Source organism: Xiphophorus hellerii, chromosome 24 (assembly GCF_003331165.1).
Source record: "Xiphophorus hellerii strain 12219 chromosome 24, Xiphophorus_hellerii-4.1, whole genome shotgun sequence".
Lineage (NCBI taxonomy): Eukaryota > Metazoa > Chordata > Actinopteri > Cyprinodontiformes > Poeciliidae > Xiphophorus > Xiphophorus hellerii.
Genome location: NC_045695.1, coordinates 2,044,362 through 2,071,249, shown reverse-complemented (window position 1 = coordinate 2,071,249; position 26,888 = coordinate 2,044,362). Strand labels below are relative to the sequence as shown.

The 26,888-nt window shown below is 43.5% G+C and overlaps 1 protein-coding gene across 3 annotated transcripts in view; it reads left to right on the top strand.

Annotated features, from left to right (window-relative positions):
• The window catches only part of LOC116716173 (histone deacetylase 4-like), a 72,502-nt gene that overhangs the window by 34,991 nt on the left and 10,623 nt on the right, over window positions 1-26,888 (top strand). Inside the window, exons 6-27 of one of the 3 annotated variants that reach the window (XM_032557056.1) lie at window positions 1,484-1,607; window positions 3,119-3,237; window positions 10,467-10,595; window positions 10,711-10,820; window positions 12,414-12,548; window positions 12,647-12,830; window positions 15,257-15,477; window positions 17,592-17,807; window positions 18,607-18,802; window positions 18,918-19,051; window positions 19,127-19,229; window positions 19,308-19,354; window positions 19,432-19,539; window positions 20,399-20,454; window positions 20,667-20,754; window positions 20,842-20,961; window positions 21,307-21,404; window positions 21,611-21,729; window positions 22,235-22,368; window positions 23,098-23,182; window positions 23,556-23,700; window positions 24,047-26,514. In XM_032557056.1, the coding sequence (XP_032412947.1) occupies window positions 1,484-1,607; window positions 3,119-3,237; window positions 10,467-10,595; window positions 10,711-10,820; window positions 12,414-12,548; window positions 12,647-12,830; window positions 15,257-15,477; window positions 17,592-17,807; window positions 18,607-18,802; window positions 18,918-19,051; window positions 19,127-19,229; window positions 19,308-19,354; window positions 19,432-19,539; window positions 20,399-20,454; window positions 20,667-20,754; window positions 20,842-20,961; window positions 21,307-21,404; window positions 21,611-21,729; window positions 22,235-22,368; window positions 23,098-23,182; window positions 23,556-23,700; window positions 24,047-24,086 (2,711 nt within the window). In that variant the 3' untranslated portion in view covers window positions 24,087-26,514. Of the gene's footprint in view, window positions 1-1,483; window positions 1,608-3,118; window positions 3,238-10,466; window positions 10,596-10,710; window positions 10,821-12,413; window positions 12,549-12,646; window positions 12,831-15,256; window positions 15,478-17,591; window positions 17,808-18,606; window positions 18,803-18,917; window positions 19,052-19,126; window positions 19,230-19,307; window positions 19,355-19,431; window positions 19,540-20,398; window positions 20,455-20,666; window positions 20,755-20,841; window positions 20,962-21,306; window positions 21,405-21,610; window positions 21,730-22,234; window positions 22,369-23,097; window positions 23,183-23,555; window positions 23,701-24,043; window positions 26,515-26,888 lie in introns of those variants that run through there. The other 2 variants (XM_032557055.1, XM_032557057.1) reach the window with 2 other exon arrangements.

The following is a 26,888-nucleotide window of genomic DNA, read 5'->3' as shown; positions in this document are numbered from 1 at the left end:
TCTTGTTGAAATATTTCATGTTAGGTTTATTCTTCAAAAAGTGAGCTTGAATTACAATAAAAATGTATTTTGTGTGTATTAATATTTCAAAAATTGTGTGTGCATGTTTTTGGCTCGCATGGCAAAATGTTTCAACACACAAAGCAATTTCAGGTGTTAGAGTGGCCTAGTCAAAGCCCAAATCTGCATGCAATTGAGAATCTGTGTCCAGACTTGGAAACTGATGTTCACGGATGCTCTCCGTCCGATCTGACTGACCTCGTGCTATTTTGCAAAGAAAAACAGGCAAAGGTTTTAGTTTCTAGATCTGCTAATCTGGTTCAGATTTACTCCACAGACTTGCAGCTGTAACTAAATGGTGCTTCTGTCTCAGAGGTGATGAGTACAACTTCAGGTTGTGGTTCTTCAATTAGCGAAATTATCGCAAAAGCACCATAAGTGAGGTGAGATTAGAAGCAGCAGGAGAAACTTCATTAAAAGATTTGACACCTCTCGTTACAGATTCTGTCTTTTAGCACTAAAATAAGCAAAACTAGACACTTCCACACCTAAATAGCTCCGCAAATAGTTCTCCATGTCAGACAGGCTTCAGGCAGCCAGTCTCAGTAAGAGCTCCTCATTCAAGCTGCTCCAAGGTTGAAATAACTGTTGTGTTTGCCTCACATGCGTTTCCATTTCACTCGGAGAGGCGGCGCGTTCTGTAGCGGTGAACGAGCGGTAATAGCCCGGTGGCCTTGGCGCGGGCCGGGCCGAGCTATTACCTCTGGACGTCTCTCTCAACAAGTTCATTGAAAGCAAATGGACAGGCGTCCTTGAGAGAGCGCCTTCTCACACTCTATGGAAAATGTTCAGGGATCGGGCAAGCAGGGAGTCAGAGGGTTGCAGTGTTTTCTCCCGTGTGTGTCTGTATGAGTGTGATGTGTGGCGATGGTGTCTTCAAATCTCTCCAATGAGTTTTCCATCATTTTTGTTTAATTTCTTATGTGACAATTATTAAATTTCCCGTTTTGAAGGCCTCTGAGTTATTGCTTTCTACGCTGATGATTATCTGTTTTTAATCCTAAATCCACATCATGTCTGCAGCATTTCACAAATAGATAAATCAACTGATTTTAAATCAATAAAATAATATTTTACCAAATAAATAAGATTGTGTTTTCTTCATTAAATTTAGGGGAACAAAACACAATTGATAAAAAGCCGAAATACCTAGCCGGAATGCTACTTTCACGCTATTTGCTAACGTTTGAGATGCAGCCAATCCAAGAGTTCCATTTATAATACTTGGCGTTGATTGGCTGAACGCCATAGAGTGGATAAGGAAGACTAGATGACAGTTACTGATAAGACTCTTGCTAAGATGTATTTGGTGTTTGAAATATTATAATAAAGAGTTACTAATGTTTTTAGGAGGGATCTCAAGTATTGATGAATTTTAAATACAAGAAATTCATTGCATCTTGTGTTTACCCGTGTACATCAGGTGCTGTGGCCAGCACCGAGGTGAAGATGCGTCTGCAGGAGTTCGTCCTGAACAAGAAGAAGGCGCTGGCCCAGCGGAGCCTCAACCAGGGTGGCCTCCCCAACGACGCCCCCTACTGGTACCGGTAAGACGGCTTTTCCTTAACCATCACCTGATTGGAAACAGCAGAAAACAGTGGACTGACAGCTAAGTAATGACACATGCTTCCTGTCCTCCTACCTGCTCTGTTTGGGTCTCACTGAGTGATTAGAGACAGAAAACAAACATGCGCAGACGTTAAAGTGAGGGGAGAATATTGGATCCTGACGACGGCTGAAAGTCCTTGAAGTTAATTGTAGCATTCCTCGATCCGTTTTGCAGGTGTGCACACTTGCTATTTCCGATTTTTTTGCCGCAAGTCGGAGTGAGCATAAACACAGCAACGTCGCGTCGACTGAAGTGTTCATTATGTAGAAGCATACATCAGTAGATCGAAAGATATGGCTGTGAATAATATCAGTGCAGGCTTAGCTTTTCTGCTTGTTTCACAAAGTAAAACCACAGGTGAAAGGTGAGATTATTCATCTCCCTCTTGTTACCGTTTTTTTTTTTTTTTTTGGTCTGCAGTCTTGAACCTTTTTGTGCTTGTGTCAGTTGAGAACGCATTCGTGGTTGAAGTGAGAAAATATCACATTTGAAATTAAACGAAGACGATTCAGAACCGCCTGCGTGGTCCTCGCGACATCTTCCCACTTCTCTGACGTCTCAGAGGAATAAATATAGCCGAGAAATGTCATGAGAAAAATGAGATTTTTGACACGACATGCAAAAAAAAATTCTGATTTTTATCCACAGTTGAGAAGCAAAAGGACAAAAAAATACCCTATACTTGTTACTCAATAAAAAACTCGGCAAATAAAATTTGGAATATTGCTTTTACCGGCTTAGTAAATAGCAGTTTTGAAGGAAATAAAATGAGGGCAAAAAGCCTTGAATTAACTTTTTTTTTCAGCATCGTAATCTCATGCTGGAAACATATTAATGTGAGTGTGAAATACAAATTCAATAAATGTTTTTAAAGGTTTAACAGTTAATGTAATGTTTTTTGGGATGTTGTTGTGATCTGAGGATCCACATGGCTCTGTTTTGGGCCCTCTGGTTTATGACTTGTCTTCCTTCAACTTCTGCCAGCTGTAAGGTTTGAATTTTACATTTTCCAAAATTATTTACCTCTACATCTATATAGTTTTTTTTTGTGAAATGGCACAACTAAATTCATAAATTACAAATACAGTAGAGAGAATAAGTAATGTCACGTAATACTGTTACGTAATACAGTGTCTATGTGTTTCTGCCTCTGCTCCTAACTTAAATATAAACTCCTTCACTCTGGACTCAGCCTCCCACTGAGTTCTGGAAGAGACAACTGCGTACCCTCTTGTCAGGAACATGCATTTGGGCCAGATCCAAACGCGGCTTAAGTTTTTCCTGCAAATGACACTTTGTACTGTAGGAAGCAAGCAGATGGCGACACATGTCTGCATCCTTGCCAAGCGATTTGCATGACGCCTTAATCGTTTAGGTCCACGAGGACGAGATGGTTTCTTTTCAACACGCACACTGTTGATGATTTCTGTTTGGGTTTTTTTATTGCAGAAAAACCCAACATAGCTCTCTGGACCAGAGCTCGCCTCCACAAACCGCAGTGTCCACCTACAATCACCCGGTGCTGGGCGTCTACAACCCTCGGGACGACTTCCCACTGCGAAAGACCGGTGCGTTTTTTTGTTTGTTTGTTTGTTTTGCCAACTCCCTAGTTTCACTGGAGCAGACCGGCATATCTGCTGCATGCATGCTCACACAGAAGCGCTATGGCCGCTAGCTGCAGTGCAGACTCATGTCTGGCGTATTTTAGACAGCATCACAGGTCTGCTCCATTAATCAGATCCACATTAGGCTGTCAGGGTCTCCCAGCATCCCCCACATGAGAGTGTTAAAGAGTTAGTGTAGGTGGTAGTGGAGCACAACAGAGAGAGAAAGTTAAGTGGGAAGAGAATCATGATTTTCTTACCTGATTTATTTTAAAGATGTCCTTCCAGAATTCTTTCAGAGTTTTTGGAAAATGTTTGTCAGTCTGGAGTTTGATGCATAAACGGATAACAGTTCTAATATTTTAGCAAAACGAACTTAATGAACATGATGAAAAGTTTTTGTGGGACACTGATCTCTTACAGTGTAATGGTTATGATCTGAGGTTCCACAGGGCTCTGTGTTTGGGTCTTTGGTTTATGAAATACTTTCAACTTTTTACTAATAACAGACATCTGAGAATAAACTCAAATTCTCTTTAGAGCTTCTTACTTTTATTTCTCTTTGACCGATCTTCATTAAGCATACGCCAATCGGGCTTCTTGTGGCTGATACTGATTTCTTATCATTCGTGCTATTTCAGATTTTGGTCGATTCTGGTTTTTCTTTTCAATATTAGGTTTATAAAATAATCTTAGTTAATTTTGTTTTAATAAAAATGTAGGTGTTTACTCTTCCTGCATTTATGCTTTTTTTCCATATTTGACCTACTGATGGTTGAGCCAATCAATTGAAAATCATGTTATTTTGATTACTGGCTGATTGCTGCATCATTATGCTTTCTTTTTAAGATAACCAAGTATAGAAACATAAAATATTACAATTATTGATTCACCGATACGAAAATTTAGGCTGATATCAATCTTGACCGATATTGACACAACATCTACATGTTGTGTAGGGTTAGGACCAATACTAATATCTTTAAAAATGACAAACATCGACTGATACCAATGTAAATATCGATATAATGTGAATCTCTAATAACAACCAATCCACCAATAATCACATTTTCCAGTTTTTACTTGACTCAAAAAAATGACTATAAACAGCTGATGTGTTAGGTTCATTAAATGCACCAAAACTCAAAATTCCCACCTTTTTACTCTCTGTAAAGAATGCATCAAACAGTTGTGATGTGCTTTGTTTTTTATTCTGTGAAAGTGAATGCTTTACGCTTTAATATGTTTGCTGAGATGAGTTTTGTACGTGTCATAGGCTTTCGGTGAAAAGATGAAATAGGCCAATTAAAATCTCGGGAATAAACAAAAATCGCTCTCAGTCGGTAAGACTCTGATCTCTGCAACTGAAATCAAATTTTGTTTTTTCCAAACTCAACAAAAACTTCCAATGAACTTCCTCACCGCAGCTGAAGTTGACTTTTGAATACAGAAACCTTCCTTAAAACTAGCTGCAAATTTCTGCACCACTGGGCGTGCCGTGGTGGCGTGGGGGGTGGCGCGACCCATGTTTGGAGGCCTTGAGTTCGACGCAGCCTTCGCAGGTTCGATTCCCGGACCCGGCGATATTTGCCGCATGTCTTCCCCCCTCTCCTTCCCCCTTCCCCGTCAGCCTACTTTCATATAAGGGACTCTAGAGCCCACAAAAGACCCCCTGGAGGGGTAAAAAAAAAAAGAAATCTGCACCACATGCATGATACGTTAGCTAAGCTGTGGCGTCTTTTTCCTAATCTTCCATTAGCTACTGTAGGTCGTTAAAGAACCAGAAACAGGTGGAAGTGGGACGCTGCGAGGAAAAACAGGTGAAAATGCACCGTAATTCATCTTTTCTTGTACATACAATTTTAAGAATAAAACCACTGCTGAGCTTTGCCCACTCATGGTGTAGCAGTAGCGTCGCACTGAGCCGCATGTTTTCTTTTCGATCCTGCCCAGATCTTGTCAGATCTCTGTAAAGCGGCTAAAATACTCCTTAATGCCCCACTGGAAAAAAAGATTTGCTTGTGGCTCACAGCCTTACATCTTTTTGAGGCGCAGAGTAAAACCAGCTGTTTTCCGTCTGTTTTTGTTCACCCCATCCCTCCCTCCCTGTGTTTATAAGCGTAGCTTTGTGTGCGGGTACTCGACGTGTGAACGGCGCGCTGTGGCGGTGTAGCTGCGAAGCGGCGGTCATCTTACAGTGCAATTATTCACTTAGCACAGCGGCAGGCGGCTGCAGCCGGGCCCTGTTTACTCCGAGGCTTTGAGCCGCTGGCTGCGACTGCGGACAGACCGCAGTTGACACTGGCCCACACAGCCACATTCCAACCTGGGAGAGCAAGAAGACAGGGAGGGTGAGGGGAATAATGTGAGAGTTAAAAAAAAAAAAAGGAGGGAAAGTAGGGTGAAGAACACTGAGAATTTTCTGGGGCAGGTAGGATGGAGATCTCCTTCCAGCGACTTTGAAATGGAAGATTATAGCACCGAAAACAAGAGATGGCAAGCTGGATTTAAAATAAATCATGTGGCACAATGATCTCATAAAATGAACCTGCTTTACAGGGGGAAAAGAAGCGAGAAGACGGTCCCGGAGCGTCATCGCTCCGCTTTTATAATGCCAGAGATTGTGCTCGGCTGCCGGGAGCAAGGAGAACCTGTGCCACCCTGATGTTTGCCCGCAGCGATGACGTGTTTTGTGGAGTTTGCTTATGGTAATCCCAGCTCGGGATAGTTTAGAGGCCCTTTTATATCAGCGCCAGGTTGTAAAAGTCAAAGCCTGGAAGCCAGGACTTCCAGCGGTGGTCGAAAATAAAAACAGAAAAGGAACGTCGTCCAGTGGCGCGTCGCTAGAACATGTCTGCAGGACAGGAGAGGTTGTGGATGCTTTATGGCCGATATCGCGGCTTCTAAAGTTTCTTCAGACGGGAAAAGTGTTCGCGTGACAAGAGGGGGGCTCCTTAAAAACCTCCGTCGTCCAGATAGAGGCCCAAACCCATTAACCTCCCCTACATATCACACAGCGAGGAACGAGAGAGAGCATCACATGAATAATGCCCTGTGTGGCCCGCGCCCTCACACACAGTGATGCCTCAGAGAGACGTAGACGAGGTGGAAAAGCGTGAGGCCCTCAGACTCACAGCGCCCTTTGATAGAGGCACAGCTAAGCGTACTGCTCCTGGCAGAGCAAGCGTGGATTTTACCCCGAACTGGGGCAGCCCGTCTTCCACATGGATACAATGGCACATAGGGAGCCTGGGGCTGCACAATGCAAAAATGCAAAGCAAAATGCTGCGCTCCGATTGTGCACAACGTGGAGCTTACTGACTACGCTCTACGGCCCATTTTGACAGGACGGCAACAATAGGCCGTCTGTGGAGTGATATGATGTAGCTACACGCTTCTAATGAGAATTATCGTGAACATATAGCGGACCTATTTCCGGTTCAGTATTTGCAAATTTGGTTTTTTAGCTGATATTCTTTCAAATCGCACATGTCAAAAATTCAAAATAAAATGCATCATCGGAAACTAGATGCAATGCTACTGGATAGGCTGGTGTTTGTTCCCTTAAGAGTGGTGGAGATAAGGAACACTGGAGATGTTAGCTAAGACGCTTTCCACCGTCTGTATTAATGCATATGAAGGTATATTTGGTGTTTGAATGATTAAATTAGTCAGTTATAAGCCTTTTTTAGGAGGTGTTTCAAGTATTTGCAAATTTTAGCTGCGCCTAAAGGTACTATACATTTCAAATAATTATTTTTTTAAAATAATCCCTCAGCTAAACACAGTTCAGTTCAGTTTAGTTACAAAGGGCCATTCACAACAAATAGTTCAAAGTAATGTAAAGTAACTCACAAAATAATCAACTCAGTTGTTAACTTTGAAGCAGTCCCCGATTTTGAGCAAACACGTGGCGACAGTAGAGAGGAAGAACTCCTCCCAACAGTATGAGAACAGCCACTAGAACAACCATACTTTTTATGCTAAGTTAAAATCAAGAGTGAAATAAAACACCATAAGTTCAAATGCAGACGGATAAAGACAGAAGCACAGAGCGTGGTGTACTTTCTAATACAACGAGGATACACAGTTTAGTCAGCAGTAAGTCCATCAACAGAATCACTTACGTTAGCAGTGCTTTCTTTTCAAAGAAAAACTTAAAGTATGCATTGTTAATAGCAGCAGTAGCTTCATCCAAATTTGCTGTTCTTGCCATACTTTCTATCTAAAGCAAAAAACAAAGTGATAAGCTGTAATTCCAAGTAGTGCAAAAATGGCGAATAGCAGGATGATATGAGGGGAGAAAATGGTCTATTAGTCCAAAGCAGATAGCTCAGACTAACCAAGGGCTCTCTAACTATAAGCTTTAATTAAACTGACATTGCTACTGTCTCCAAAAAGCAGCACATTGTTTGGCAGGAGTTGCATTTTCATAAACATCCCATTGTGTCGTCTTCTCTCCAGTCTTCTCAGATAACGGAGAAAACCTCTTTTCACGAGTATTGACATTTTCTGGATCAATTCCACTTGGCTTTGAGTACATCTTTGCTGTGATCATTTGGGCTCCTGTCACACCGGATCATTCTCTTTCTCAAATGTGTTTTCACTCCGCCGGAAAACAGAAACCAAACGCTTCTGTTTCACCGGGTGCTAATTATTATTCCTGTCAGTCCCGGGGCTTTGTTTTTCCTTTCGCATGCTAATGGACGCTGTCTTGGGATCAAATTCAGGGAGAAATTACGTCTGCTAAAGTGTGTGCTAGGGTTTGGATCTAGTTGCACATCTTTCCCCTGAAAGCCTTTAACCTATCTTTGTATGTTCAAATCAGCAAAGCTTTAACATGAAGCAGTTCTAGACCTAATTATCACTGAACAGAAAGGCATCATTGACTATCCACGAACAATTTCAATCCATACTTATAGATGAACCTAGTTTGGTATGTAAGAGTTCAGTCCTTGGAGAAGAAGCCAGCCCACAGCATCACACATCCTCCCCCCCTATGTAACAGTTGGGTTGTAGTGCTTCTCTGTATATTCATTGAACTGCCTGGGAAAAACTCAATCTCAGCTTCCTCTGACCAAACTGCAAGATTCCAGTTTAGAGTCCTGGCAGAGTTCAGCAAACTCCACATGTTTATATTTGTGATAATATTACAGAAAAAACTACAACTAGCAACTAATTGGGAAGACTTGTTGACTTCTACTTCCCAAAAGTGAGCCTTGGGGTGGTTCGATTGGAGACCATACTATTATACTATTATAACATTTGTTACATTTTCACTGCACCGGATCAAACAACCTGTTCACCTCCTCTCCTGTGGCGGCGCTGCACCAAGAACCACTGAAGGAAACGACACAAAAACCTCTGAAGAAGACATGAGCCACACTTCCTTATTCACGAAAATGTAAATAAAAAGGGAATAATGTGGGATTTTAGTGATTGTAAGATTTCGCTTCTGTCTTTGGCTAAAGAAAACACGCCATTTGTTTTTATTGCAGAATGCTCTGGGCTATAGTTCACTTCCTGCTTTTGAAACGGTCCTCGGACTGCTTGGCATTCATATATGAATTCAAACAGAAACCTAGGTGGTTAGGCAGACCAGAGTTTGCTTTTTTGAATTGCGGATTCACATCTCTCCAAACAAACCAAACCTTCTAGACAAACGAAGTACGGTTGGATTAAAGCGAACTAAACAGGCCTGGTGTGAATGCGCTCTTAGAGAGTTAATTTCTTCCTTGCTAATCCTTCTGGTTGGAGAGGTTGTTTGAGTAGCTGACCTTCTGCAGACATTCCCAGACAATAAACACCATCATGGTATGTTTATTGTCTTTTTCATATTGAAGAGCATATGCCACGTCACAAACAAAGAAACATTCCCTATCCTGCACTTGATTTCAAAGATCGGTGTGAACCGCAAGGCGTCGCAGTTGGTTTCGCTGTTGCCTGGCAGCATGAAGTTCCCTTCATTGGGTCTTTCTGGATGAAATTTAGATGTTGAGTCTTGAAATGTTCAAAAGTCTGATTGATGTGATCTGCAACCCTTTACTAGAGTCGTAGTAAATTGGCTTCCAAAGCAGACTTCTGTCTACATTAATTGGTTTGACTCCAACTGGAAGGAGTTTTCCATCCTTCTCTCCCTTCGCACTTCATATTTCACACTTCTCTCCTTTCATCACACTTATTTTTACCTGACACTGGAAACGGGACCAAATCTGCAAGTGTTTGCTTCAAAGGAGATCTCCCCTGCACAGAACACCAAGCTTCCTGGAGTTTTCTGCTCCTGCGAGGTCTCAGTGGCAGATGGATCCAGTCTTGCCATCCTGTGAGTTTTGGGTTTGATACCCAAAAATTAGATAATGAATAATGAAAAGATTCCAAGCTGATGAGCGTCTGGATAAAGTAAACAGAGCATTAGTGGCCGGAGGCCTGGCCAAGGTGACATGCCGTTCCCTTCTCCCTGTCTCCATTCACAAGTCTGTGACAGGCTAGACAAAAGACTAAAATGCCATGTAGGCAAGTCAGACACGGCTTCCAAATTGGAGCTAATTGCTTTTTAGCTCATCTTTGGGAAAATATGAATTTGGCTTGTTCAGAAGCATCTAATTGGGAGGGATGAGTTGTAGGCTAAATGAACGCGGCGTGTAACAGTTTGTCTTGCAAAGAGGTTTTAATAACAGGGCAGCTTTGTGGAAGGTGCTCCATAACAGAAACGTGTGTGGAGCCCAAACTGGAAGATTGTGAGATTGTTGTGTAAAAATGCGACCTTTTCTCAAGCTTAGTGCTTTGTTCGAAGCTCTGTTGAGGCATGAAAAGTTTGGATTCATTTCTAATTAATTCCATTTTCCATTCTCGTTTTCAGTTGCAGTTGAGACAAATGCAGTTAACCGGTCTTCACTGAGTTCTGGGATTATTTTAATGTAACCTCAAGTGTAGAAATTACAAGACAGGTGTTTTTATGGTGTAGTTTAGTTTTTCTCTCTTAAAATGATCATAATCTGATTAAAAAATAATTAATTAATCAATTTTATTATATTCCGGAATTGAAAGAGGGTGTACTTTCTTTCTACTCTGACTCCAGTCATGCACATAAAGGGGGAAAATACATCATTTCGGGTTTTTCTAAATGAAACCAGCAGATTATTTTGTGTTAAAAACGCTACGTGACAGATGTTGGTCCCTCCTTGTCCCTGCAGCCTCGGAGCCCAACCTGAAGCTGCGCTCCCGGCTGAAGCAGAAAGTGAGCGAGCGCCGCAGCAGCCCGCTGCTCCGCCGCAGAGACAGTCCCATCACTACGGCCAAGAAGCGCTCCCTCGACATGGCGGGTGAGAGGCGGAGGAGGAGGAGGTGGTGGCGAGGATCCCGCTGTCTCAAACCGTTTTTTTTTTTTTTTCCAAACTCCTGCTGATTCTTCTTCTTTTTTTCCTCCTCCTGTGTCAGACTCGGCATGCAGCAGCGCCCCCGGCTCCGGCCCCAGCTCCCCGAACAACAGCTCCAACAACATCCCCAACGAGAACGGCATCACTGTGTCCATCTCCAACAACATGGAGGTACATCACACCCATCGTCTTTATTTGTAGCGTATAAAACAAGAAGAAAAAAAATTGTAGCTGTAGGATTAGATCTGTGTCTCTGGTTTCTAGCTCATCAAACATTTCAGGCTGTTGCATAAAGGCTGTGAGCGAGGTGACAGGGCTCCAGACGGGGAGACAGCGTCGAGGAGCTGGCAGGATGCTATTTGTGGAAGCCATTAGGGCCACTCAGGCAGTGTGGAGGAGGCTGGTGGCTGTGACAACGTTAGAACGCCAGGAGGGAGCAAATGTCGTTCCTCCATGTGCGGACGTCCGCTAGGCCTGAGCGACACGGCTTACAAATAAAAACTATGATTTTTATTTTTTTTTTCCATACTGGATCCGACAATAGTTGATTTTTATTTCTTCTTCTTCTTCTACAAAAAAGGAGAAAAAAATAGAAATGAGAAATGACTGAAGATATTGTTAAAAGTGGCTTTTATTTCAATCATCCCTCTTCTGTGAGTTGTACGACGGAGTATCAGGACCAGGCTAGGAGAATTTTTGTTCAAGTACGAGAATAAAGCTGTAAAATTAGCACAATAAGAAGAACATCTTAAAATTAAGAGTTAAAGTTCCAGTATGTAACTTTAATAATAAATATATTTTAACATATTTGTTGAAACTATGATATGTTTCAATTCGAGATAATTTGTCTGTCTGATTTGAGACAAATAATCTGTAAAAAATCAAGCTTCTCTGCCTTCTCCCAGTACTTACTAGAAACATCCAATCAGAGCCAAGAGGCGGGTCTTAGCGCTGTCAATCACTCCTCTTTATGTTCATGCCCATTTCTGTCTTGCTTATAAATACTCAGGTTTGTTAGCATGGCCATCGCTGACAGCAGATAAACAGTTTTCCTGCAACGGTAAGTTGTTTCTCCGCCATTAGCACATTTAGCAGCAAGTACACAAGGATAATTGACAGCTCTATGACCCTCCTCCTGGCTCTGATTGGTTGTTTTTGGTTGGAAGCGGTGCAGTTCGTCAGATGGCGATAGTAGAGAGCAGGTGGAGGAGATCGATCTTTTCACAGATTATCTGTTTCATATCAAACTGTCACGACATTGTGACAGCTTTGTAAAATATGTAAAAAAATATATGTATTTTGTAAAATTACATGATAAACCTTTAAGAGTATTAAAATATAATTTCCTTATTTGTAAAACTGATGCCAAAGTATAACTTTACAAGATTTTCAAAGTTTTTTTTTTTTTTTAAATTACTGATTTATTCTCCCAATATTATGACTTTATTCTTGTTTGACTGAGTTTTTCAGCACTGTAAGAATATTCTGGTGATATTTGAACTCTATTGTATGACTTTAATTTTGGAGTAGAAAAATATTTTTAGCCTGGCTCTAACATTCTGTCGTAGAGTCGACCTGAATTCCAGGTGCAAATAAACTGATGGTGTAAAACACGCTTGTCAAAGAAGATGGCTGCCACCAAGGAAGCTTCAGCTAATCAATAAAATGACCTTGTAGTAATTCAGAATCATGGTGTCTGTTTTCTGTTGTGCGCCGGATGTTTCTCCATATCCGTGATGCAGATTGGGTAAATGTGTTTTCCAGGCGTCTCTGGCCCAGCGGCTGTGCGGCGGCGGCGATCAGGGCTCCATCAACCAGCTGTCTCTCTACACCTCACCGTCCCTCCCCAACATCACCCTGGGGCTGCCGGCCACTGCCACCGCCACCGCCGCCTCCAACGTAAGGAGGAAATCAGACAGCCATCTGACTCTGCATCCATGAACGTGTTTATTTTGCAGTTTAGCATCTGTTTTTTTTTTTCTCCCCCTCTCCTCCAGGTGACTTCCGCTCAGGATGCAGGCCTGCAACCAGCCCTCTCCCTCAGCCCCCCCTTTCTGTCCGGCGGCCATTTGAGCCCCTACCTTGCAGATAGCGGGTCCGGCGGCCATGGCGCTCACAGCCCCCTGCTGCAACACATGGTTCTGATGGAGCAGAGTCCCGCTCAGAGCCCCCTGGTGACAGGTGAGGCCGAGTCAAAAAGCCTGGAAAACATGGAACGTTTTGCAGGTCTTCCAGACTTGGGAAACACATTAAAGCAGGCTTTCAGGAATCTGATTTTACAACTTTCCAGCTCTGGACTTGGAAAAATATTTGGATTTCCAGACTTTATTATCTCTCCTGTTGTTTAAAAGTTGGTTCGTTCCTTCCGTTCCTTTCTGTTTTTCTTCCTTAATTGTATCCAATCATCTTTCTCTATCTCTACCCTTGCTCTCTTACTTTCCTTGTATCCTTTTTCCTTTTCTTCCATTTTTTAATTTTGTCCTTCCTTACTTAGTTTCTTACTTCTCCTTCCACCCTTTCATTTGTGTTTCCTTTCTTCCTTCTGTCATTTATTCCATCTTACCCTATCTCTCTTCTTGTTTTTTAGTGTTCTTTCTTTCCTACTTCATTTTGTTCTTCCTCACTTTGTCCTTGTGAGGAAGAACATTTGTCCTTAGTCCTTCGTTTCTTCCTTTGTTGTGTCTGTCCATCTTTCTGTTTCACTACCTTTGCTTTTTGTCCTGTCTTTATTCCTGCCTTCCTTCTGTACTTCCTTGCTCAGTCTTTCCTTACCTCTGTTCTGACTTCCTTGTGTCCTCGCCCCTTTTTTTCCCAATTTTCTTCCCTGTTCATCCTTATCTTGTTCCATCCGTCCTCTTCCTTCCTTGCATCCTTCAAGTCTGTCATCCTTCAAATCACCCTAATAATATTTGTCACAAGTCCATTGTGAACTTCCTTATTATGTATTATGTAAGATGAACGGAAATGTCTGGAAATATGCAGGAAACCTGGTTTAAATCAAAATTTAGGTGCTTTTTACATGTGTTTCTATCTAAACTACATTCTGTGTTTTTCGTGTTCAAAGTCACAATTTGATTTCTTCATGAAACGAGCACACTGCAGAACAGGAAGTCAGCTGCAACATCATCTTGTTTCATGGCTTGTTGGTAAATGTGTGCATTCAAATATCCCGGATGTTTGAATTTAGAGGAAATGTCTCAATTTAAGTCTGGAAAAATTGCCATTAACTGAATAAAACATGAAGGAAAGCAGCGAGCCATTAAAAAATAAATTTAAAAATAAAAAGTGAGGCGTTCTTGCACTCAGAGGGGATGTAACCCCCTCTCGCTGACAGACGTCCATTCATTTGCTCAAACTAATGAGCTCCTTTCATATGTCAGCGTATGCTATGAGAGTGTGACATGGGAGCATTGTGTACCCTTTCCCATCAGCTCATTCACAGACAAAAAAACATGGCTTCTATTTTCAGGCAGGCATTAGTGTTGAAAGAGCTGTGACGCACACGCAGACGCACGCAGGACTGTTTTCTGCTCTTTAACAAAAAAGCAAAAAGAAAAAACAAAAAACGTTGAAGACCACTGATGTGAGAAATTACAGATCGGAGGACAGAAAACCGTTGTCGTTTCTTGTTTTCCTCCCTTCTCCGGCAGCTGCGCGTTGGCGGGGTTTCTGCGTCCTGGTGATGCAGCGGTGGACAAATCTGCACAGTAGTCAAACTTCTCGCATCATTTAGCGGCCCCCATTAAGGTTTAGAGCTTCCCCCCCCGCGCCTAGAGATGGCGTTGGGCTCGGATGATCGCGTTGGAGGAGCCGCTGCAGTATGGCGGCACAGATGGCTCTGCTGGTTCGGGTTCACGCGTGCATCTGCTCACTCGCCTCCGGTTCGGCGGCGGCAGATCATCTATGTTGATGGAATCAGTGCAAGGAGAACCAAAGAGTACGGGGGTTCAGACACGTTTACTCTGATGCCTCGAAATGAAATGATTAATCAGTCTCTGGTTTTATGTGTCAACTCTGATCCCCACAGCATGATGCTGCCATGATTGTGTTTCTCCACAGAATGATGCGTTCAGGTTGATTTGAATATTTATCTCTCAGGAAAGCCGGAAACCGTTTTCCACATCTGTTACAGTAAAATGTAATGTAAGCATTTTCCTCATCTAGAAAAACTAAAAACAGACTTTAACCCATTTTCCAGAGCCAAAATGTTGTCCTTCCTTTCTTTCTTCCTTCCTTTTCTTCTTTCCTTCCATCATTATTTCTATATTCTCTTTCCTTCTTCCCTCCTTCCTACTCCTCTTCATTGTTGTTGCTCCCATCTTTCTTTCCCTCCTTCCATCCTACCTTAAGTATTTTATATATTTAAACTACAAACAGAAGTCGAGTCTGTATAAACATTTAACTTTTCCCTTCACGAATCCTGACATAATCCCAGATTTTGTCGTCCAGACTGTTTTCCTGAACAGATCCGATCCGTTTTTCGTCAATAAAAGTCTTTCAGTGTTACTAGTTTAACATTTCTCACCAGGAAGTTCAGATCAGATTGTGCTGTTCATCTAATCCCTAAATCCCACCGTGTTTGTGTGTGTGTATGTATCCATCCCCAGGCGTAAGCGGCATGTCCATGTCATCGGCCTCCATGGCCAAGCTGCAGCGGCAGCACCGGCCCCTGGGGCGGACACAGTCGGCGCCGCTGCCCCAGGGGAGCGCCGCCCAGGCCCACGCTCAGGCCCTGGCCCTGCAGCAGCTAGTGGTGCAGCAGCAGCACCAGCAGTTCCTGGAGAAGCACAAGCAGCAGTTCCAGCAGCAGCAGCTCCACCTCAACAAGGTACCACTCCTCCCCCCCTCATCGGCCCTCCGCTTCGTCTGCCGATCTTGAACGTATTTTAAAAAAAGACCTCAAAGCGGGGTTTTAAATATTCAGTGAATGGGTGGAAGCGAGTCCGGTGGCAGCCCCTGGACGTGACACTGCAGCGAAATAAACAGATAATTATCAGCTCCGGAGGGCCCGGGTGTTGTAGTTTTGCGTAGGCAGCAGCCAGCAGCTCAACCAATGCGGCGTCCTCCTCTTCTCCTTCTCTGTAGTATTTCTGTTTGTGAGTAGGTGGAAGCAGGTATGGGCCGACACGTATAGCAAAACCCGTGTGTGTGTGTGTGTCAGTTTATATCTGCAAACGCTCACATTCACGTTTCTGTGACTGTGGTTGGTTCGAGCTAACTGTTGGCTGCCATGGCAACGGAGCGGAAGCCCGCGCCTCATATGGGCAGGGAGGAAGTGAGCAGTCGGTCGCTCCTGACGGCTCTTACCTATCGGAGCTGAGGATTCGCCGGTGGAGACCAGGAGAGGTGTGCGGATGAAACGAGGGATTTCCTCTCCTCCGCCTCCCCCGCTCCTTCTCCCTCCCTCGCAGATGCTTCCCGGCTCTCCAGCGGCGGCTTTCCACACAAGCACCTCTGGAAAAGCCGCCAGCACACCGATTATTTGTACCTCAACATTTCTCTGTTGTTAAGGAAATATGGATTTGCCTTCATTTAGTCCAGATGAAATATGCATCGATCTAGTTATTTTAAGATCTCTCTATTTAGTTGAAACCAGATGTACTTTTAATTCTTTTTTTTTTGTTGCTGTTTTTATTGTTGTTTTGACCTATAACAGGCAAACAAATCCAGGATATCAAGTATCAACTTTTGTTGCCAAACATACCTTTGTTGCATAGTAGATTTACAAGAAACTTAAATAATAATAATAATAATAAAAAATCATCCTTCCATAACTCTGCTTTGGTCGCGCGCCCAGACTGAAGCCATTCCTCGTTGAACATCACAGAGCACCGTTTCCGTCTGGAGCAATATTTCTTCTGATCTGTGATCACAGTTCATAACGGGGTCTGTGAAGAACAGCAGGCTTGCATTACCCATGTAGAAACAGAGTGAAGCGGATGCTTATGGAAAGAGAAAACTGGGAACACCCGTAACGTCTGAGCGAAAATGTTCACATGTCAACAAGTCGGAAAGTTCCTTAAAGGGACAACCGGCCCTTTAAGAACATTTAGGATCTTAATTTGGCCTGAAATGAAAGCGCGTTCGACAGCCCTGCTATAGACGTCCCTTCATAAACAGCATCAGCGGGTAATTGTTTGCATTTTTCACATTTTTATTTGTAAAGATAAAAGCAGAAAAGCCCGTCGTCAAGGAGTGTTGAAACAACGTTAAGGAATTCTGTACTAACTCTATGGTCAAAAAAGATAGATTTACACAGATTTAAAAGACAGGAAACTAAAGAAAACGTCTACAGCTGGCAGCGGTTGTTCCGAACGGGGACTGGACCTGGGTTTGAACCGGTTCTGAGTAAGTGGAACAAAGGGTTCTCGTCGGGGACACGTCGATGTCTGTTTGGACGCAAAGGAGACTCAGGCAGAAGCCCAGAGGACGAATGAATGCTCTGACGTCAATGCTGTCCCCTTGGCATAAAACCCAGGAACCCGAGGGCTTTGTAGCTCTGGGAACACACACACACACCTGCAGGCCACGCTTGAAACTTCCCACTTTGTCTTCCTTGCAAGGGTCCATATCATTAACACCCCACATCCTGGCTGGGCGAGAGCCATCGGGGCTTTGAGTGGTCCGTGTCGGTGGAAAATGAATCAGCGGGCGGGTGGAGTGGGGAGCGGGATGAGTCGATGACGAGCGGCGCGACTCCAAGTGTGGAATGCCTCTCATCAGCGAGACATGTCGCCCCGGTGTCCTGTCAGCAAGGCCACTCACATCCAATTAGAAACAGAGAGGCTTCAGAGGAGCTGACTGCGTAATCCAAATTAAGCTCGTTAAACGCAGAATGCTTCAGAGAAAGGAAACGATTCATCAATTCGATTCACGCTGGATGGGATTTGTTGGATTATGAAACCGATTTTTTTTTTTATTGTTGTTTTGCGTTTTCCGTAGATGATGGGGAAGCCTGGCGAGTCGCCCGTGGGGCGGCAGCACCAGAGCCACCCGGAGGAGACGGAGGAGGAGCTGAGGGAGCACCAGGACACCGGGGCCTTGCCACCGGGGGTCACCATCAAGCAGGAGCCGCCGGACCCGCAGGAGCTGCAAGAGCTGCAGGAGGAGGCACTGCAGCAGCACCGCGAGCGGGAGCAGGAGCTGCTCTTCAGACAGGTACAGCATGAATTTACATCCAAAATATCGCTTTGGATCCTCCACGTGACAAAACATCAGAGATAAATCATTTGTTTTGGCCGCCATCTGTTGGCGGTTTGTTGTAATTACAGTAGTACGGTAAAATTATTTTTAAAAATTGATCAGATTATTCACACTTCTCATCACTACGGTGAACTTTGTAAGCTTGAAATGTGAAATGTTTAAGAAAATCTTTTATTGTCTCAAACTAAGCATTTCTGTCTTGTAAGTTTTCATATTCAGAACGATTAAAAATAAAAGTTTGTTTCAAACATATTGTAGACATTTTAAGTATAAGCAGGTTGTGCTTCAAAAGAATGATAATTTATCATTGCAATAAGTAGGCTGCATATGACCTCGATTTTATCCAAGCGTCCATTGAGGTATTTTTTAAGACGTTTCTGGTTCTAGTGGACTTTATTTAGCAGTAATCTAACAGGAAGTGGGCAGAGAGAAGGGAGGAAAGACATGCAGCAAAGGAACTGAGGACGGGATTTGAATTTGGTGTGTTTTTAAAGTGAAATTTGCCGCTAAGCAACCCAGTCTGAAAACCTCACTCATCTTTTCACTCAAATTTGTGACTGTTCATTGCCGTCCGCAGTACAAGACAGCGTAACTCTGCTGTGAACTAGGTAACAGTCCGTGGGAGAGAGGCGTTTAGGTCAAAATAGTTGGTGTGATTAACATTAAGAAGTTAAACTTGTTTAGATGAATTGGGTGCGTAAGTACATTAAAACTTGTTAACGTCTGCTTGTCTTCTGCGTTGCCGGGTGAGCAGCAGGCTCTGCTGTTGGAGCAGCAGCGGATCCACCAGCTGAGGAACTACCAGGCGTCCATGGAGGCTGCCGGCATGTCCATGTCCTTCCCTGGACACAGACCCCTGTCCAGGGCGCAGTCGTCTCCGGCCTCGGCGTCGTCCTTCCCCATCAGCGTCCCCACGCAGGATCCTCCCGTCAAGCCTCGCTTCACCACAGGTCAGCACATCTGACCAAATCCTTGAATTCCTGGAAAATGCCTGAATTTCAAGTTGATTTGGAAAGTCTTTGAAAGTGCTCAACATTCAGACTGCAGAGCTTTGCGTCTCCTCAGGCCTGGTGTACGACTCCCTGATGCAGAAGCACCAGTGCATGTGTGGAAACACCAACAGCCACCCGGAGCATGCCGGGCGCATCCAGAGCATCTGGTCCCGGCTGCAGGAGACCGGACTCCGAGCTCAGTGTGAGGTGAGCCTGGAACCCGACTCCAGTAGATGGTCGGATCGCGATCGCCTCTCCGTCTGACCGCGTGTGTTTGCTTAGTGTATCCGTGGGAGGAAGGCCGCTCTGGAGGAGCTGCAGACGGTCCACTCTGAAGCCCACGTCCTGCTGTACGGAACCAACCCACTCCGGCAGAAACTCGACTGTGAGTTTCACTCTGTCCATTAAAACCAGAAAATGCTGCCGTTTTCTGCTAATCCCACATTCCCTCCCCGATCAACAGGTTCCATAACGCCCATGTTCGTTCGGCTGCCGTGCGGAGGAGTGGGGGTCAGTCACAGCCGAATTCATCTCCCGTAAGTTCCCCCTCCCCACAGGCGTGTCTGACGTGCTTGCTGGTGTTTCAGGTGGACAGCGACACCATCTGGAACGAGGTCCACTCGTCCAGCGCGGCTCGGCTCGCCGTCGGCTCCGTCGTGGAGCTGGTCTTCAAGGTGGCAACCGGAGAGCTAAAGGTAAATGGTTCTTACCCGGCCCACAGCATGATTTTCAATAAATTCAGATTCAGAACAGCGAAGATGGAAAGACGCATTTCAATTGAAGGTGTCGGTTCATGGAACAATCTTGATAGTGAGATAAAACAAGATAAAATGTTAACTCTTGAACTTTTAAATAAATCAGTAGAAGTGAGGAAAGTTTTGCAAATAATGTTTAAATTCTTTAAAAAATAATGAGAGGGAAACCTTTTTAACTCCTTTTAGCACCAATGTTCTGTTGTTTCATTTGTGACTCAGAATAACAACAAATGCTTACCTCTAGTTATTGATTTGTTGAATTAAATTTTTTCATTCATGCCATAATTACCTGATTTTTGGGGAATGGGGGGATAATGAATAGGATAGAAAAGAAAAAAAATGGAATTCCCCCTAAAAAAAAGAGAGGGGAATTTGGGAAAAGATGGATTAAATTACTTTACATCCATGTTACTTTCCATCAACAGAAAAACAAAAGGCATCCCCCTCAGCATGAGACTGCCACCACCATGTTTCACTACAGGGATCCAGTTACTTCTTCCGACACACTGAGCGTTCTCCATGTTCCTCAAAAAGTGTCATTTTAATATATATATATATATCATGAAAAACTTTCCAAAAACTTTGATCCAGCACATAAAAGCCTATAATTGCTTGTACTTGTGTACTTGTGCAATGACAATAAAGTTGAATTCTAATTCTATTCTATTCTATAAAATATCCAGAATGTTGTGGCTGGAGCTTGACTGAATGAGGGATGTGAATTCATCAGCAGCAGGTTTTTATCTATTTGTGTCAATCAGTTCTGCTGTGGTTAACAAACCTTCGTCTTTCTTCCCAGAACGGTTTTGCGGTGGTTCGCCCTCCTGGACACCACGCCGAGGAAAGCACCCCCATGTAAGGCCACATCCGTCACCGCACGCCCCTCCCAGAGGCGCTCATTTATCGCAGACACAAACAGCAGCAGGGAGAACAGTGACACTAACCGCTGGGTTTATATGCACGTAAAGTGTAAAAGGCGAAACGTTGCCATGTAAACCTGAAAATGGAGCATTGAAGTGCGTTTGCGTGTGGATTTGTGACGGTTGCTGCCTCTGCTGCCGTTTCAGGGGCTTCTGCTACTTCAACTCGGTGGCCATCGCGGCCAAACTGCTGCAGCAGAGACTCAGCGTCAGTAAGATCCTCATCGTGGACTGGGTCCGTCTCCTTAGCTACCGCATCTTTTTGTTTTAGCCTGGTCCTAGTTTGGTACTGAACAAGCTCACTTTATCTCTCTAACGTCAGGATGTTCACCATGGCAACGGCACCCAGCAGGCCTTCTACGACGACCCTAATGTCCTCTACATGTCTATCCATCGCTACGACGACGGCAACTTTTTTCCAGGAAGTGGAGCACCCGATGAGGTGAGTTTTTCAACCTCTTCTAGTGACTGAAAATTTTTTTAAACTATTAATAATTTTAACTTTTATCACTAGAAACTTCTCCTGTTTTCTCAGTTTGATATTTTACATAATTGCAGAACATTTGGGCAAATGTTTTGAATCATTATCCCACTAAGTCTTAAATGTTTTATTCTGAACCATTTCTTAATTAGTCAGTGCAGTGCAGTGCAGACAAAACTTGTCCATTTTATTACTTAAGATTAATTTATTATTTTAATACGTAAGAAAAAATACATACTTTTGGTGGTTATCAGACGTTAAAATAATGGAGGTTGTCACCGTTTTTTGTTTGGTTCCTCTGTTCAGGTGGGGAGCGGTCCAGGGGTGGGGTTTAACGTCAACGTGGCCTTCACCGGAGGCCTGGACCCCCCCATGGGAGACTCAGAGTACCTGACTGCCTTCAGGTAACATTTAGGAAGATCTGACTCATTTTTATGCTTTGGGTTCTTTTTGTTATCATTAAACTGTGTTCCAGGATGTTTGAAGCAAAATTTTCTCAAACTGAAACATACTCAATCAATACCTCTTCACTGCTTCTGTTTCGATTATTGACCTTGAAGAGTGAGCTGTGCAGCTTGATAATCCGCCCTCAACCCCGCCCTTCTCCCAGGTCTGTGGTGATGCCGATAGCCGACGAGTTCGCTCCAGACATCGTGCTGGTCTCCTCTGGCTTCGACGCCGTGGAGGGACACCCCCCACCACTGGGCGGCTACACCCTGACCTCCAAATGTGAGCAAAAGATTGTTTGAGTCCTTTTTTTTAATCTCAAACACCAGCTGCACCCACCAGTAGGATAATGTGCAGCCGCATCCAATATTTCTTTTTTTTGGCATGTGACTGATAAATATCAGGGTGTGTGGAAACCCTCAATGAGTCTTAAAATAATGTATGTAAATATAAAGTTTAAAAATGTCTAAAATATATTTTAAAAAAGGTAAGTTGGCCTTAAATGTCAGAATGTCTTGACAGAACTATTCTATGTAGTATTTTTCTGACTCGAGACAGTTGAAGCTAACGCTAACTCACTGCTAACATACACAGCTAGCTGGCTTTTTTTGTCTGTCATGGTAAGCATAATTTTATTGCCAGTTGGATGGACAAAGTCTCTACATTTCGATGGAGATGCAGGTCTTAAATTCCATTCATTATGTTCTTAAAAAGTCTTAACTTAAGTTAATGAACCCTGCAGAAACCCTCAATATGCGCATATTTGACTAAAGGTTCTGCCGCTCAGGTTTTGGGTATCTGACCAGACAGCTGATGACCCTCGCTGGAGGCCGGGTGGTCCTGGCGTTGGAGGGAGGTCACGACCTCACCGCGATCTGTGACGCCTCTGAGGCCTGCGTGGCCGCCCTGCTTGGACAAGAGGTAAGAAGTTCCAAAATTTAGCATCTAGTTTTGATTCTGAACTGGGGCTGGACATTAGATCAGTTTTATTGATTAACTACATTCTTGGTTTTTGAATAGTTGATTTATGGAAAATCTGGATCTGTTTTTTTCTCCAATGCTTTCCAGAGACGCCGTCTTATTTTATTTCTTCTATTTATTTGGACTTTGAATTCAGGTCGACTCTATGATGAAACATAAGGGTCAAACTACTACAAAAAATGAACAATTCTAGGTTTTTTCAAATCAAAGCAACTTTCTTATAATTTTAAGAGGCACTAGTAAAATTGAGTCTTTATTCTAATAAAACTATGACATAACTAAACACAGCCTGGCACTAACACTCTGTCTCAAAAAACACTTTCTGTCATTTCTAATTTCTCTTTTTAGAAAAGAAAGTGAGAAAAACTATCAACTAAAATCAAATCCTGTATAGAAAAATTCGACCACTTTGCGCTATTCTGAATGCGTTAAAAAATATTTCTTCCTAGCTGGAAAGCTAATACTCATATTTTACTGAACGTGCAGTGTTGATTTATTTCTGGAGCAGCATTTCAGGAGTAAACAGAACAGCGGGAATTTGCTGGGAATGGACGAAGCCTGGTTTTCCCTTGTGCTTTTCCTGTCCAGACTGACCCCTGGTGGAAACCCGCTCCATCCTCATGTTTCCATGCTCTGTTTTCATGTTGCGTGTGTTTTTGTCACGTGCAGCTAGATCCGCTTCCAAAGGCCGTCCTGGAGCAGAGGCCCAACCCCAACGCAGTGCGCTCTCTGGAGAAAGTCATAGAGACTCACAGTGAGTTCGGCCTCGGTCACGTAAACACATACACACACACAGCGCCGCCACGGGAAACACACAGATGTTCTCTAGCTGCAAAACACGGAGGATTACACACAAGATTCTCTGCTGCTGATGGACAGAGTTCTCACTCTGAGTGGAGAATTAGAAAGTGCAGATATGGAAGTGGTTTGTAAGACTTTGAAGATTCAGGTTATAGAGTGGGAAAGGTTTTCATATTTTTAACTGTGTTATGACTGTATATTTGCTAGAACTGCACTATTCTTTGGTTTTCACATTGACTTTCACCAAGCTGTACACCAGAGTGGACATGCGCGGGACACGTTCCCCACTTTTTCTTATTTTGTCCTGTCCTTCCCTTCCATCTCAGGTAAGTACTGGCGCTCGGTGCATCGTTACTCATCGCGGCTGGGACTCTCTCTGCTGGAGGCCAAGCGCGGCGACTCGGAGGAGGCCGAGGCCGTTAGCGCCATGGCGTCTCTGTCTGTAGCCAACACCAACACAATGGATCAAAGGTGCAGCTTCCTGAGAGAGCTTAGGAGACAAATTCCTTTTAATATAAGCTTTGAAAATCACAAAATGCTATTTTTATAGCTTTTAGTTGGACATTTGTGGAATTTGTGTCTTATTATCTAAACATACAGCGCCTTCTGAAGTTACTGTCCTTCTCATCTTTGTTTAAATTCTACATCTTATCCAGTGTATGAATTTCATGAAGAGCATGAGATCATCTGCATAGAAGCACATTTTCTGACTTCACACACATTTAAACTCTGTATCTTGGTCAGTGGATGAATTTGATGAAGAACGTGAGATCATCTGCATATGAGCGTAGTTTCTGACTTTTTTCTCTCCCAGCAGGGCTGAGGAGGAGCCCATGGAGGAAGAGGCTCCGCTGTAACTGAGGCAGGCGTCAGGGCGTTGCAGTTTTGCCATTGACCTCTCCGGAGAAGAGCCTCGGCTGACGCCTTCATTTAGTCGCCCTCGACCCCACTCACTACGTCAGTCACCTTGATTGGCGATCCCTCGGTCTAAAACGAGGGAGGGGGAGAGGGGCGTGCTCAGCCTCAGCGTAGGGAGCCAATCAGAAGACAGAGGACTGAACTGAAATGGGGGAAAAAAAATAACAAAACTTAACGGCGTTGCTTAGCGGCACTCGTTTAGAGACACTCATTGTTTTTTCTGTCAGTCTTCGCACCTTGGCGTCAGCCCACAGCGGCCGACTGTGCGATCACGGCAGCCGATCGAGATCGGATCTTGTCGCAGAAAGGAAAGGTGTGCTGTCACACCCGGTGCTTTGCGCAGCTGCCCTCTCTGACCGCATTCAGTCGAGAAAGCAAGGACAGCGGACGTTCGCGGACGTCCTGGAGCAGCTCGGGAGGGGTGTGGGGAGGGTTGTGGGGGTAGTGAGGGTGTTTGTTTTTTCTCTTAACTTCATTCCCCACTAAACAAGGGGAACGCCGCGGCATCTGGGAGGACTTTTTTTTTTTTTTAAAGTGCCGCACTCACTGTGGATTCCCGTTTCGCCGTCGTTCGAGAAAGGCTTTCGCAAAAGATTTCGACGGCTGAGACGGTCGCCTCGCTGGAGCAGCCCACCGTCGAAGGTTGATGAGTCAGAGGAGTGCCTTGGAGAGGGGGGTGGGGGGTCCGCCTGTTTTCAGGATTGTTCAGGAAAAAGATTGCCTTAAGTTTAACCGTTTCTCCCACCGAGGAATTGGTGCGAGAAAGCAGACGGGGGAAGGAGGGAGGAATGACGAAAAAAAAAAAAAAGCTAACAATCTTTCAGCATGTTTACTTAGAAAGTGACGGAGACGACATTTATGTCTCCGACGGCCTCTCTTGAAGAGTTACTTTACTTTTTTGATGGATCTATTTTTCTGTAAAAAAGTTTAAAGAGAGAGAGAGAGAGAAAGAAACCGCTTTGTAAAAGGTAGTTGCCAGCTTCTTTAGACAACGGTGCAAACACTGAGAAAAGGAATCGGGTCGCGAACTCTCACAGCAGTTTAGCCTTTGATGTAGCCTCCCTTTAAGAGTCAACGCTTTTTGCAGAACAATTTGCAGAGCATGCATTTTAAGCAGATTTTAACGAATGTTGCCCAAAAGAGAAAGGCGAGCAAGGAAAAAAAAAAAAGAAGCCAAAGCATGAGTTTGCATTTTTACCGTTCTCTTACATGGAAAGGGCGAGTCGACACACAACATTTCACGTATTGGCCCTTTAACCCTCTATGGTATGCATTATGATTCCAGTTAGGGAAAAAAAAAAATATCTGGAGTTTTAAAAAAAAATTTTATTAGTCTTAAATCACACAGGCAAATGATATCAGTTGCCGATTAAGTGAATGTCATCATAAATCTGGTTGCATTCTTACAACAATTAAAGATAATTTTGATGTTTGTAACCATGAAACAATGAACAAAAGCAATACAAAACTTTTTAATTTCTTGCTTTATTTTTTTTTACATTTGGTGCTCCACTCCCCTTCTTTTGCCGCCCTGGGCACCTGCCCACACAGCAAAAAAATAGTTAACATGAAAAATTCTCCCAAAATAAGTCTGAAATAAGCTTTTCCAGAAGTTATTTGGCAAATCAAAGCACTCTTGTTGGTTCCTTATGGTCTTTTGTCTGTTTTTAAAGTATTGCATCATGTAAAGCGGTGCCTTTCGGAGCTCTGGCAGGCCAACATGGTACCATAGAGGGGGGCGGCAAAGCTCCCAATACCCGGTCCAACGTTTACTGATTTAATCCGCCTCGGATCAGGTGAGCATTTCTTTACGCGTGCTGATCGAAAGGGTGGCAACTACCTTAATGTGAGCTTCACACCAGTCGTGTAAATTTAACTGAATATATTTTGATCGTAATCCAAGTATTGTCGGTTTGTATCTACGTGTTTGAGTTTCCGCATCGATGTGGTCGATCTTATGATATCAGAAACGTGTTCGGTTCAGCGAGTCCGTTTTTTTTTTTAACCTGCAAGATTATTTTTCTAACGTCTTGTTTTTTTTTCATGCATAGGTTTCGTCGTGTTTTGTTTTCATCCATTTTTTTTCTGGATTGATATAGTTCTGCGTTCATGTACTTTTAGTGCTATTGTTGTTTATTCTTTCTTGTATTTATGGAAAATGAGGAGCAACACTTCCTTTCTTTCTTTCTTTCTTTCTACGGCTCCCGAAGCCTTTTTCAGCATTTTCATCAACTATGTATTTATAACATGTACTGTTTATAGGAGATTTGTATATGGAAACTTTATAAATGTACTCTTACCTAATGACAGCTATGATATTGTGAGCAAAAAAATCTTAGTACGGTGTATAAACAGCGTATTTAACTCGTCATCGACTGCACTGTTTTTCAAGCGGCCCTCCGGCGAATCACGGCACGGCATTGCAGTTGACTTTTGACTCGTTTCATCACTTCGTTGCCTCATCAGTTCATCCTCCTCCCGCGCACGGACGACGTTCACCTTTTGACTGTGACCGCGCCGTCTGCGCAGACGTTTCGAGGCCGTTTTTACGTAGCTCCCCGCGGCACAAAACGGCAAAGAAGGAGAAACCGACTTGCTGCAGCTTTAACCAGACGTTTACGTACGCTGGATAAAAAAAAAGGAAACGTTGCCGTTTTTTTCTCACCTTTGGGCATTAAATCCGACTAATTATTATGTTTTAAATTACTTACATTTGCTAAATGCCTGAATAATAACACTGA